The following is a 14,338-nucleotide window of genomic DNA, read 5'->3' as shown; positions in this document are numbered from 1 at the left end:
GGAGGGAGAGAGAGGTAGCTTTCATGGTCACCTAGGAGACTAGGGTAGCCTTAGAGAATGCAGCAGCTAGAGGGAAAGGAGAATGGTTAAAACTCCCAGACAGTCATCAACAAGGAAAAGCTCTCTCTCTCTCTCTCTCTCTCTCTCTCTCTCTCTCTCTCTCTCTCTCTCTCTCTGTCTGTCTCTCTCTCTCTGTGTGTGTGAAGCCTCTTCCCAGAAGCTTGGAGGAAGGGGGCTAGGTCTTCCTTTCCCTGGCCCGTTACTATATAAAGAGTGTCCTAGCATCTCAGCCTCCCTTCTCCTCCTTCCAAGAGTGCGAGTGGTAGAGTCATCTTACCTCCGCCAAGTATGTTCTGCTCCCAATAAATTCTTTACATAGGAGATCTTTTCCTGAACAACAGCAGAGAGGGGGGGGGGATGACACAAAACCAAACCTCTCAAAAACTGTGCATGTTAAAAAAAAAAGTAATAGAGGGAAAAAGTTTGAGCGGAGAGAGTGAAGTGAGTTCTGATTCGGTTGTTTACCATCAATCACGCTATTTCTTGCCAGGGACTGGATGATATGAGCCTCAAGAAACTGAAAAGGGGCAGGAAAAAACGTGGAGGCAGCATTCTTCCTATTTAAAGCTGCATCACTTTGGAGGGGGGGTGTTTGCAGACTCTGCGAGAGCTAGTGCAGTTTTTTTTTTTTTTAAAGCAAGCAAGCATCGGGAACTGGCAGACTTCTTTTCTGTTTCATCCTGCGTGAGTGCTGAAAGGAAAAGAGCTGGCTTCATGGTGTTCAAATAATATTTTTACACTTTTTTTTTGCATCCCCCCCCACCCCGCCCGCCCCAGGAGGAGGATATACATGTCTAATATTTAGACATGATGGCAACCTGGACTCAAAGAAGAACTTTGGTCATTCTTATTGCTTTTCTAGGATGTTTGCGAACAATACGAACACAAGAGGAAGAAGAGTTCGAAGGGGGTGAGTTATTTTCTTCCAATTCTTCTTCTTTTGTTGCTTGCATACGTTGAGTAACAGTGGATCGGGAAGTCTGGAAGGGGCTGTTGTGTGCGTGTGTCAGTGTGGTCTCTCCCTTGTGTGTCACTGTTGTGAAATGGGGGCTTGAAAAGAAACGGGCTGGAGATGGATTTCAAAAGTTGAAACGTCTTTTGCTTTCTGTGCAAACACGGGAGTAAGTAAAGAACAATGAAATATGCAACAAAGCAAACGAGAGGGGGAAAAAATCTCTGCAGTGAAAAACCCTGTTACTTGGCATTACCCCTCTGGGTGAGATTGTGGAAAGTTTTATTTTGTGTGTGTGTGTGTTGCAACAAAAGAGAGTGGTAGGGATGAAACTTTTGGAACATTTTGAGGAGAGAGAGAGAGAAGTAAACACAAGGACTTGGAAGGGTGGAGTCCTTATGCACTGGCTGAACTACATCTGTTTTATTCCATTCTTTGTTTGAGAGAATTACACAGAACTTTATTCTCCTTTTCTCTGCTTTTCTCTTTCTCTTTTCGGGAGAGAGAGCTGTCTCCCTGTTGCCCAGCGACTTGAGCTTGACGGAATCCAGACTTCTGACATACTGTGCTCCCACCCTTCAGACTTCTGTGTTATCTGGATATTGGCATTTTGTCCCCTGATGTTAGAGAGGACAGGAAGTTAGGAGGCTCGGGTACTTGTCTTCGTGGCATTGGAGATGGTTTCCTTTTCAGCTGGCCTGTTTGCTTCCTATTTGTATCAATTAAAATGCAAATTTTGGGAGGGTTTCATAATAGGTAGATTCTGCTGTCTTAATACATTTTGGCTAGCTGGAAAGTCGCATGTGGCAGTGAAAGTGTCCCTCGTGGGATGTGATATATTTGTCACAAATTGGAACTGAGAGTAAGGTGAAACATATATAAAGATTGCTTGCAAACTACTGGATTGCATTGTTAAAACGGTCTTAGCAGGATGCACAATTGTCTTTGTACAGAATGCAGTAAAATTCTTGATACGTGGTTCAGGTTTGAACCAGGTCAGAGGGTTCCCCCCTCCTCTTGCAAAGGAAGACAAGCCTTTTTCCAGTTCTGTACATTGTGCAAGCAGACCGGCAAAGGCTTTATGTAACCTTCTCAACTGGCTCAAGATGATTTGCACCAAGGCTTCAGACAGGACTGATTTGAAATGGGAAGACAATGGGAAACACACAGCCCCCTCCGAAGCCATCTGTACACAGAGGTGTAATTAGGTTGAGTGGGTTTTACAGAGCGATCCTATGCATGCTTACCCACGAGTAAGTCTCGCTTTTTCCAGTAGGTCTCGTTCCCTAGCAAACATGCTTAGGATTGCAACTACAACACCATTTTGTCGAAAGTAGAAAAGGGAAGCTGGAGCACAAAGTTTTAACTTCAAAGTAAATAAGAAAGCATGCTTCCAGCGAGCAAGAATTCTGAAGGGCTAGGTTAGTACATGCCATTTGTCTGTTTGTTTCTGTTATGGAAACCCTGGGGTGAGCCAGGGATGTTGTATTGCAACACATTTGCTAATGGATATTACACGCGGAGAGGTTTTAAACTGAGCAGATGAGGATGACTTGGCAGGCCAGAATGTGAACTATTTTATGGCATGACCGTAGCCTATTCAGTTATTGTCCTTTCTGCCTAGCGGTTTTACTACACGTTTAAAACTATATGAGTTGCCTTGGATTCAAGACTTGGAGAAGCACATCTGCAACCTCATTTTCACAGGAAACACCAGCTTGTTTTGTGGTAGGGATTATCTAATGACACGATCCATGATGCAGAAAGCGTGTGTTTTGTAAGTCATTGTAGTAGTTTTATTTAATATGGGATTACAGCAAGGCCAGCCAATGCGTGGCATATTGGCCAGCCAGCTGTGGGTATTGCTGATTCCCTAGCTTGCTACTTTTGCTGCTGCCTCTACACTAGGGTATGTTGCAGTCCCAGATGGCAATGCGGTGTCTGGAGGCAGCACTGAGAGTATACTCATGGGAGAGCTCCCATAGGATTGGGAAACTAGAATCTTCCCTAAAGCTTCCTCTGGACATCTAACAGAATTGTTAGAACCCAATACTAAGAATTTGTCAAGAATGTATAACTTGCTGTTGAAATGGAATACACAAGACGAAACAGTTAAATCAGTTATGATTAAGTGGGCACAGGATATTGGTCATAATATTATGTCTGCTGACTGGGAAAGGTTGTGGAACACTGGTATTAAATTTACAGCATGTAGTGCTTTAAAGGAAAATGTTATGAAAATGGTCTATAGGTGGTACATGACCCCAGTTAAGCTAGCAAAAAGTTACCATTTGCCTGATAACAAATGTTGGAAATGTAAGGAAACTGAAGGTACTTTTTATCATCTTTGGTGGACATGCCCGAAGATTAAGGCTTTCTGGGAGATGATATATAATGAAATGAAAAAGGTATTTAAATATACCTTCCTTAAGAAACCAGAGGCCTTTCTCTTGGGCATTGTCGGCCAATTGGTGCCAAAAAAGGATAGAACTTTTTTTATGTATGCAACAACAGCAGCAAGAATACTGATCGCAAAGTATTGGAAGACACAAGATTTACCCACCTTGGAAGAATGGCAGATGAAAGTGATTGACTATATGACATTGGCGGAAATGACGAGCAGAATTCGTGACCAGGGAAAGGAGACTGCGGAAGAAGACTGGAAGAAATTTAAGATTTATCTTAAGAACTATTATAAACTTGATGAAGCTTAGAATGTCGAGATTTTACAGAGAGAAAGGGTTGCAGTAATATAAGATTAGATTAAGAAAGGACTGTGATGAATTAGGATGGGAAAGAACATTTATAAGCTGCTATAAAATTTGGACATGAGGATGCAGAAAGGGGAGGTATGGGGAAGTCCGAGGAAAGAAGTTTATGAAAGGACATTTTGAAATTATATTTGTTTGTTTGTCTGTTTTTTCTTTTATGTTTGTTTGTTATAAAAACTTTTGTAAAACTAATAAAAATTTTATAAAAAAAAAAAAAATAAAGCTTCCTCTGGACACACGCCTCCTGGTTCCTAGGCCTTTATGGTAGCGTTGTCTCTGCATACTTCCAAAAGTGCCTGCTCTGAAGCGGAACAGGCTGTTCCCTTAAATTGGACAATTTGTGAGATGTGCTGGCGAGTTTTTAAGATCCTGCACCTTTCCAGACCTCCTCAGCTCCAGCTGGGTTGGCATCGTTTGCTACTATTCTGGTTGAGTTCTGTTGACTGCACTCATCCTTAATGTGGGTATGGATGGCTGGAGGTATCACTTTTCTTCAACAGAAGTGCTGAAAGTCAGGTGGGATGCTATCCCACTTCTTTTTAGGGGGTTCTCTGTCTAGGGACACGGGTGGTGCTGTGGGTTAAACCACAGAGCCTAGGACTTGCCAATCGGAAGGCCGGCGGTTCAAATCCCCGCGACGGGGTGAGCTCCCGTTGCTCGGTCCCTGCTCCTGCCAACCTAGCAGTTTGAAAGCACGTCAAAGTGCAAGTAGATAAATAGGTACCGCTCTGGCATGAAGGTAAACGACGTTTCTGTGCGCTGCTCTGGTTCGCCAGAAGTGGCTTAGTCATGCTGGCCAGATGACCCGGAAGCTGTACGCCGGCTCCCTCAGCCAATATAGCGAGATGAGTGCCGCAGAGTCGGTCACAACTGGACCTAATGGTCAGGGGTCCCTTTACCTTTACTATGACTTGTTCGCTAGTTTTCAGGACGACATAGTTGAATGTGGCCTAACCGCACCACTTACGTTGAATTTAGATTCTGTTTAGATGATTTATAGCCCATCCTTTGTACAAGCCAAAGGGTGGTTTACAGCAAAACCAAACAGGTTCAAAACAATGCAAAAAATAGCATAACCTCTAAATGCATAAAACTCACATCAATTTACTAATAGCAGCAGCAGTGCACTAATCAATTTATCCAATCAGGTCTTCTCTTCATCCAAACGCCTGCTTGAAAGGGGGACATTTTAACTAATCACCTGCACTTATATAGAGATGAGGCCTAACACACTTCTGCAGGGATGGAGTTCTACATACTTATTTATAAGATTTATATCCTGTGTTCTCCATAAGGGCTCAGGGAAGGTTACAACAATCTAACATGCATTTTTATAAGATAAAGATAAAACTGTTAAAATTAGAAAATAAGTAAAACCATTCTAAATGGAAAGGAACAGTATAAAGTCAATAAAAGTATCAGCCCCCCCCCAGCACACACATGCCTTAACTGGTAAAGGTCAGGGTATGATGAAAGCTGTACAATGAAGGTGCCAGACACACCTCTGTGGGGAAGGCGTTACACAATTTAGGGGCTGCCACAGAGAAGGCCTTCTTCTGGGCTGCCAGTCCCGATACTTCTGAGGGCAGCAGAACTGCCAAGAGTGTCCTTCTGCTGATCTCCATCCCTGAGAACATATCCTCCAACATTTCTCCAATGAAAATAGGGACGTCCCATTCCATAATGATAATTTTACTATTTATACCTCACACATCTTACTGGGTGGCCCCAGCCACATAATAAAACGTTAAACATTAAAAAAAACCTTCCTTATACAAGTTACAGATAGGTAGCCGTGTTGGTCTGCCATAGTCAAAATAAAAAAATTCCTTCCAGTAGCACCTTAAAGACCAACTAAGTTAGTTCTTGGTATGAGCTTTCGTGTGCATGCACACTTCATCTGAAGAAGTGTGCATGCACACGAAAGCTCATACCAAGAACTAACTTAGTTGGTCTTTAAGGTGCTACTGGAAGGAATTTTTCCTTATACAAGATTGTCTTCAGACAGCTCAGGCATCAGATAACTCCATAGCCTCCAACATTTCTCCAATGAAAATAGGGACATCCTAAGGAAAAGTGGGACATGCCAGGATCAAATCAGAAACCGGGACAGCTCCTCTAAATCAGGGGGCGTCCCTGGAAAACAGGGACACTTGGAGGGTCTGTGAGAAGGTTAATTGGGATAGAGAAGTTCTTTCAGGTATTTGTGGCCTAAGTTGCTTAATGCTTTAAGCACTAACATGAGCACCTTGAACTGGACCCAGGAGCAAACTGGCAACCAGTGTAGCTGTATGAAGACGGGGGTTACGTGTGCTCTAAATGGAACTCCAGCCAGTAATCTGGCTGCTGCATCTTTGACAGTTGAAATTTTGTTATGGTTTCCAAGAGAAGACCCATGTAGAGCGCAGTGCAGTCATCTTAGTCTGGAGGTTATCAGAGCATGGAGAACAGTGGCCAAGTCATCACAGGAGGTGCCACTGGAAAGGCCCTGCCCCAGACCTTCCACGCCACATACCTCATTCCACATTTCCTCCCCATGGGCAGTTGCCAGATGTTTCTATCTTGGAAGTTCTGGCCTACTCAGACTTCACCTCTGCTCATTTTAATAAACTGAATCCAGCGCTGTGGTGATCATTTGAGCTTGATTGCAAAGGGTTGACTTTCATGAACCGTGAAGGCAAGTTATGACCTATTTTCTGTTCAGTTTTGTTTAAACCAGGGGTTGTCAAACTGGTCCCCACCACTCACTAGTGGGTGTTTCAGGATTCTAGGTGGGCGGTAGAGGGTTCTACGGCACAAGCTGAATCCTCCTTCCATTGAGGGCTGTGGGTAAATAATATCTGGGGGAATCACAGGTTTCCCATCTCTCCCTTGTAGAATTGAAAGGTACAGTATTTATCTTTTTCTGTTTCCACCCGGTTTCTCACATGGAACCTTTCGCGTGTTAGGCGAACGTGATAACCACTACACTACGGAAACTTGCATAAAGGTACAGTATTTATAAAGCCTGTGATGAAACTGCTGGAAGAGCTTCTTTGCGTGGAGAGATCCACATTAGAAACTTCTCATCATCAGGCTGGCCCCAGAATGCCAAGGAGGTGCACAGGCTCTGATGAGCACGGGGGAATGCTAGACATTGCGCTAAATGCACTGGTGCCAGCAAAAAGGCACCCATGCCTTCAGCTCACCACTCTCTTGCATCCATACAGTACCCATGCTCTGACATTGTAGTACAGGGGAATCTTGGTTCTTGAACTTAATCCGTTCTGGCAGTCTGTTCGACTTCCGAAACTGTTCAAAAACCAAGGTGTGGCTTCTGATCGGCTGCAGGAGTTTCCTGCATTCAAGCGGAAGCCATGTCGGATGTTTGGCTTCCGGAAAAACGTTCGCAAACCGGAACACTTATTTCCGGGTTTGCAACGTTCAGGAGCCAATTTGTTCGTCAACTAAGCCGTTCGAGAACTAAGGGACCACTGTATTGAGTTTTCCTTCCTTTACTCAACAACGTTGGCTGACATAGGCAGGATCTGAAGGAAACATGGAACATTGTGACATCAGCGCATGGGTAAGTTCTATTGGACAGGGGAGGGGAACTTTCAGACCGTGGGGCCTCCCCATTCTTCCCACAACCTTCCCTGCTCTCTCTCTCTCAATGCCCCCGTATGGAAATTTGATTGTTTTAAGAAAATCTTCCTTTAGCTGTAATGGGAAACTGTTTTTCAGCTTAACTGCAGCATGGAGCCAGTTGGGTTGAGGAGGGGAAAGGGAAGGGCCCTGTGATTTTCACAAAGTCCACCCCCCGCCCCCCAGCAGTTAGACTTGAAAAAGCTCCATGGCTTTTATTTCCAAGGTTAATTGTTGTGTGCACATGGCATAGAAAATGAGTATATGTGGACAGATGTGTCCAAGAATGAATGGACAGATGGATGGGCTGGCAAAATGCTAGATACAAGAAGGGTTAAATATGGATGTATGCGGATAAAGGTTTATGTGAGAGAGTGGGAACGCAACAGGCCCCACCCACTTCTAGGAATTTGGCCTCCAGTTGAAAAAAAGTTCCCCATCCCCACACTGTGTGTTATGGATGTGATATGGCAATAGATGTGGTGTTCTGTTCTTGGTGGATGTTTATCGTAGCCTTTAGTTGTGTTTATGAATCACTGCCCTTAGTTACATTAAAGTGTAGACAGGTATGTGTTCTCTTCAGTGCTCTTGCTGATGGCTTGAAAGGTCAATATCAGTACTTTGAATCACACCTGGAATTAACTAGGAATCAAAGAATCTCATGCAAAATTATACAGTATGTAGTGTGTGTGTGTGTGTGTGTGTGTGTGTGAGAGAGAGAGAGAGAGAGAGAGAGAGAGAGATGTTTGGGTGTTGTTCAATCAAGTTTTACTCACAGGAAACCCATTAAAATCAAGGGACCTCACTTAGTCATGGTCATTAATTTCATTGGGTCTGCTCTGAGCTAGTTGAATACCACCAATTAAACTTAAAAAACATATATCTGATCACAAAACACAGATCTGTTTACAACTGTGGCAGGATCTTGGTAGGTGATTTTATAGCCAGTGCTGTTCCTTTAAGCACAATTATAGTGCTCATACTATGTCTCTTAGGCCGATTGGAAGGTGGGCAGTTTGAATCCATGCAACGGGGTGAACTCCCAATGCTCTGTCCCAGCTCCTGCCAACCTAGCAGTTCAAAAGCATACCACTGCAAGTAGATAAATAGGTACCACTGTGGCAGGAAGGTAAACAGCATTTCAGTGCTTTCTGGCACTCATTACGGTGTTCCGTTGTGCCAGAAGAGGTTTAGTCATGCTGGCCACATGACCTGGAAGGCTGTCTGTGGACAAACACCGACTTTCTTGGCCTGAAAAGCAAGATGAGCACTGAACCCCAAAGTTGCCTTTGACTGGACATTACTATCCAGGGGTCCTTTGCCTTTTACCTTTTACTATGTCAGCATTGGAAATAGTTACAGTATAATGGATGCTATAGATTTTATGCTGTGCTATTATATTTTCTATGACATGAGGAAGGGAAAACAGATGGTTGCTAAACCATGACCTGTAGTAGGCCAATCAGCCATTGAATACTGGACAGTGTGATAGCAGGAACAGCATTTATCAAATCCTTCCACTTTGAATTTGGCATAGGGTTGAACACAGCTGAATCAGTATGTGCTCCGAGGTTGGATTAAGTATAGCTTGGAGACCCTGGTTCAATTGGGGGCCTTGATTACAGCATAATGATCTACAAGCTCCTTTCTGTACAGAGAATACAGAAATTTCACTGAAAAGAATTGGCAAACTAGTGCAATAGATCATGACTTCTACTAATGATTTCCAGATCCAGCAAAAAGAAGCAGCAACAGTTGGAAAAATGTGCAATTCCTGCTTTCTCAACAATGACTCCTCTGAAGGATCTGTTTCCCATGGAAAATCATGATATAATATAACTAGGAATGTATTTTTAAAAATGGTATAAAACCAGTGTTGCTGGCACGTGGGGGGAAAGAAGACGACTGGGATGGATTAATGAACCCTATGCGAACCATATTGCAGGCCCCTGAACGCTGGAAAATAGAATCATAGAATCATAGAATCATAGAGTTGGAAGAGACCACAAGGGCCATTGAGTCCAACCCCCTGCCAAGCAGGAAACACCATCAGAGCACTCCTGACATATGGTTGTCAAGCCTCTGCTTAAAGACCTCCAAAGTAGGAGACTCCACCACACTCCTTGGCAGCAAATTCCACTGTCAAACAGCTCTTACTGTCAGGAAGTTCTTCCTAATGTTTAGGTGGAATCTTCTTTCTTGTAGTTTGGATCCATTGCTCCGTGTCCGCTTCTCTGGAGCAGCAGAAAACAACCTTTCTCCCTCCTCTATGTGACATATATTTGAACATGGCTATCATAGGAATAGGTAGCTGTCTCACCCAATACTGTCTACTCTGACTGGCCAGCTCTATAGAAGTGCAAGGGACCAGCTTACAGCTGTGACTTCCCTTTTCCTCTTCCTGCAGTCACCATGTTGCTCGAGGGTGAGAGAGGCCAGTGGAACCAGTTGCCACTGCCTTCCTGCAATCACATCTAAAGAGTAGATTGAGAACCATTGCATTAGACCTGGGACAGGCACATAAAGCCTGTCTGTTGAGCGTATCCAGGAGAAAAATGTTTCAGAATGTGATCTGGCTTTATCTCTAATGCTCTAATTCCTGTTCCCTCCCCCACTCCAGTTATAAGGCTCCTTTGCTATGGGTGGGGAGGAGGATTTGACCAGAGGGCCAGATCTGGTACCTTGTGTCCATTGGCACTGGAAGGGCAGAAAGCTGAGAGCCCAGCAGATGTTGGAGCCAATGGCAGATGGGGCAACTAATTCTTGCTTGGCCTCTATCCTTCTCCCTGATGAGATGTCAGCCCTGATGCAAAGGTGGAGAAAGCTGACAGTGCAGGCCTGGAATGAATGTAAGAAAGAAGGCAGGCAGATTAGGGCTGGCTGGGGTTTGGGGGGCAGAGTCTCATCTGCCCTAATGAGCCAGCCATCACTGACCATGCCAAATGTGTTTCTTATGCCTAGCGCCCACCAAATCAGAAGTGTGGTCTTTCGTTTGGCAGGTTAAGTTGCAATCTAATACGTATGTAGGGCTTTTCCGCACTTGTGCCAAGAAGGCATGGGTCCGAGCAGTTTTCTGCTTGTTCTACACTTTCTAGGCATGGGTCTGAGCAATTTTGCTTTTGCCCCTGGAAAACCTGCTCTTTAGTGCTAAATCGGAACAAATGGCAACCTGCGAAAAATCCAATTGCCGTTTGTTCTGATTCAGCACCAAAGATCAGTTACCCCTCGGGAAAAGTGGTGGGAGAAACGGAGGTGTGGATAGGTCCTTAACTTGGGAGTAAGTCCTATGGTTTATTTTGTTGTTGTGACCATCCTGGTCATTTTGACCATCACTAAAAAGAAATATCCGTCCTATCCATACTATGCAGAATGCGCATAAAAAGGTAAAGGTAAAGGTACCCCTGCCCGAACGGGCCAGTCTTGACAGACTGTGGGGTTTGTGCGCCCATCTCACATTTATTGGCCGGGGGCCAGCGCTGTCCGAAGACACTTCCGGGTCACGTGGCCAGCGTGACAACGCTGCTCTGGCGAGCCAGAGCCGCACACGGAACGCCGTTTACCTTCCCGCTGGTAAGCGGTACCTATTTATCTACTTGCACCCGGAGGTGCTTCCGAACTGCTAGGTGGGCAGGCGCTGGGACCGAACAGCGGGAGCGCACCCCGCCGCGGGGATTCGAACCGCCGACCTTTCGATCGGCAAGCCCTAGGCGTTGAGGCTTTAGCCCACAGCGCCACCCGCGTCCCTGGTAGAATGCGCATAGACACACCATTAAAAGACAGCATTAGCCGTACATATATATTTTGAAATGCAAACCAAAACACATGTGTTTCTACATTTCATTGACGATTAGATCTTTACAGTCCACCATATTATCCTTGATGAACATTCTTCTCAGTTTTTGAGTAGCAACCACAAATCTTACATTGAGTTAGTCCTATTGGAAAGAGTGATACTTGCTTCCAAATGAACCATTTGGGCTAAAAGAAGGGATGTGTATATCTGTGTGCGTAGATATAGATACAGATTAGATATGATATAGATATAGATATAGATATAGATATAGATGAGAGACATACTTCCTTGGTATTATACCTACATGTGCATATACCTAAAATACATTGGTTAATGCAAATGTTACTCTCTTATACCTTTATGCTCCTAATATCCTTTCTTGCCTTGTTACTCCGCAACAGTGTTGCTATTCCCCAAGAGTAATATCACATTAATTGGCAGCATGCATCTCAAAGGACATTCTTAGCTTTGTGGCATATATGATGCTGTGGTCTAAACCACTGAGCCTAGGGCTTGCCAATTGGAAGGTCAGCGGTTTGAATCCCCACGATAGGGTGAGCTCCCGTTTCTCGGTCCCTGCTCCTGCCCACCTAGCAGTTCAAAAGCACGTCAAAGTGCAAGTAGATAAATAGGTACCCCTGCGGCGGGAAGGTAAACGGTGTTTCTGTGTGCTGCTCTGGTTCACCAGAAGCGGCTTAGTCATGCTGGCCACATGACCCGGAAAAACTGTCTGTGGACAAATGTCGGCTCCCTCGGCCAGTAAAGCGAGATGAGCGCCGCAAACCCAGAGGTGTTCGAGACTGGACTTAATGGTCAGGGGTCCTTTACCTTTTTAATGTACCATTTTTATTAGCACAGAATTATTGGGCCTTGCTACAAAATGTCCTATTTTCATATTATTTTCCATACCAGCAATCCCCCCACCAAACCACATGGAAAACCGAAACCTCTGCCAAAAAGCAGCTATTTTGCTATATGCTTACCTAGGAAAACCCAGCTCAGAGGTAGCATCTGTTTTTAAGTAGAACCCACCCAAATTTCCAGCTGAGCTAATTGAGCCACAGGAGGTTAAATGGCTTAGCCATGATGATGGGGATTAGAACCTCCAGCAGCCCCTTGTTCTCTCTCTCTCTCTCTCTCTCTCTCTCTCTCTCTCTCTCTCTTATTTCAGTGATTAGACCACACAGGATCTGTTGCTTTATGAGACATCCTAAATAATGGCTTCTTTTGTGAATGTGTGTGTTGCAGAGGGAGGTAGAGGGGCTTCTGGATGCAAAGCCAACTGTTTACAATGTGGCAACTCGTATGCAACTTGTATATCATAAAAAGTGGGCCGTAAAAGAGGCACATCAAATTCCAGCTAACGAGCATGTTTCAAACGCCGGATGTGTGTTTTTTGCCCCCCATTCTTAAGTTGTTTTCTAGATGACTGAAGGTCGGATCCAGACATGCACTGGAGGAATACGTCCTGGCAATGGTGCTGTTCATGATTTTTTGTGCTAGAGCTAGTGGAAGGCAAGTGACTTTATAAATGTGTATAAACCTCTGGGCCATGAAATACTGAGCAGTGAGCAAACATGTACAGAAGTCCATTGGAGGTGCCATCATAAAACAGGTTTAGAACATAAGGAGCAATGTACAAGAGCTAGTGCAAGAGATTGCAAAATTCCTGGCACCAGTGGAAGGACACCTCTAGGGTTCAGTTCTTTTCTCATGCTAGGAGCTCAAGTGGAGTCAGAAAAAGCTGTATACAGAAGAGCGCCTCTGGATCCAGCCCTGAATGTTTAACATGCCAGTTGAGCACAGCTTGGGTGGATCTATACACAGGGGGGGGGGAACGCCATAAGTAAGTCAGAAATTAAATTGTTATAACAAAGGGGAAAAAACGCTATGTAGAATCTCAAATTATTATTTTTTGCTCTCCAGCGCCATCTGGTGCTGCATGTTTATAACACATTCAAAGCACTGTTTTTTGTCTAATGTAGCTGAGTCCCTTATGGTCCTTGAAAAAGGTCTCAGTCATGGTAGCGAACCAATGTGTTTCAAGAGCATTTGTTAGGATTATTTTGCATATAAAACAACTAGAACGTTGGAGCCAGGGGTGCCAACTTGAATAAAATATGGTGGGGGCCCAGGTAACCAATCACATGACGCAGTGCACACATGCCATTTGAATGGGACTGCCAATCAACTTAGTGGGAGTCTGGTCTCCTCCACGGCCTCTAGGAGTTGGCTCCTAGGATTGGAGCTGGGTTCCTTTGAAAGGATTTCAGATTGTGTTTGCAGTGCTGATTCTCAGAGCTAGAGCAACTTCTTTGCCTACAGAGGGTCTCAGGTTAAGCATCTCTAGGTAGGGCTGGGATTATTGTCTGCCTGAAACTCAGGAGACGTGCTAGTAGCCTGATGTGCCTGATACTATATAGCACCCTATCATGTTCCTATCTTATATTGGTCTCATGACCCTAGGCGTGTCACAATTTATATTATAGAAAGCCACAATGGATATGAGAATCTTTTTTCTCTACTGCATAGTTGCTTCCCCCTTGATGACCCTTTTATGCTGTATTTCTTTACAACATCAACTTTGTTGGACTGATCATGTTGTGCGGATGCCTGGTTATTGTCTTCCAAAGCAACTACAGTGGTACCTTGGGTTACAGACGCTTCAGGTTACAGACGCTTCAGGGTACAGACTCTGCTAACCCAGAAATAGTACCTCAGGGCAAGAGAACAGAAATTGTGTGGTGGCAGTGCAGCGGCAGCGGGAGGGCCCCTTAGCTAAAGTGGTACCTCAGCTTAAGAACAGTTTCAGGTTAAGAACGGACCTCCAGAACGAATTAAGTTCTTAACCCAAGGTATCACTGTGCTCTGTTCCGAATCTAAAAATGGAAAGCGTAATGCTGGTGGTCAACAAAAGAGGTTCAAAGACTCTCTCAAGGCAAATCTAAAAAAATGTAGTATAAGTACCAACAACTGGGAAACACTGGCCTGCGAGTGCTCCAGTTGGAGAACAGCCTTTACCAAAGGTGTAATGGGCTTTGAAGACGCTTGAACTCAGGATGAAAGGAAGAAACGTGCTAAGAGGAAGGCATGCTTGGCAGACCCTCACCGTGATCAACTCCTGGCTTGAATCTATGT

The 14,338-nt window shown here is 44.5% G+C and overlaps 1 protein-coding gene across 1 annotated transcript in view; it reads left to right on the top strand.

Moving 5' to 3' along the window:
• The first annotated feature begins 407 nt into the window (after window positions 1–407).
• Window positions 408–14,338, top strand: part of COL5A2 (collagen type V alpha 2 chain) — a 206,292-nt gene continuing 192,361 nt past the window's right edge. Inside the window, exon 1 of the mRNA XM_082223037.1 lies at window positions 408–970. Coding sequence (XP_082079163.1) covers window positions 868–970 — 103 coding nt within the window. The 5' untranslated portion in view covers window positions 408–867. The remainder of the gene's footprint in view (window positions 971–14,338) is intronic.

This window comes from Podarcis vaucheri (genome assembly GCF_965113315.1).
Source record: "Podarcis vaucheri genome assembly, chromosome: 1".
Classification (NCBI taxonomy): Eukaryota; Metazoa; Chordata; class Lepidosauria; order Squamata; family Lacertidae; genus Podarcis; species Podarcis vaucheri.
The sequence above is the reverse complement of the archived record's forward strand: the minus strand, read 5'-3'. Positions and strand labels throughout refer to the sequence as shown.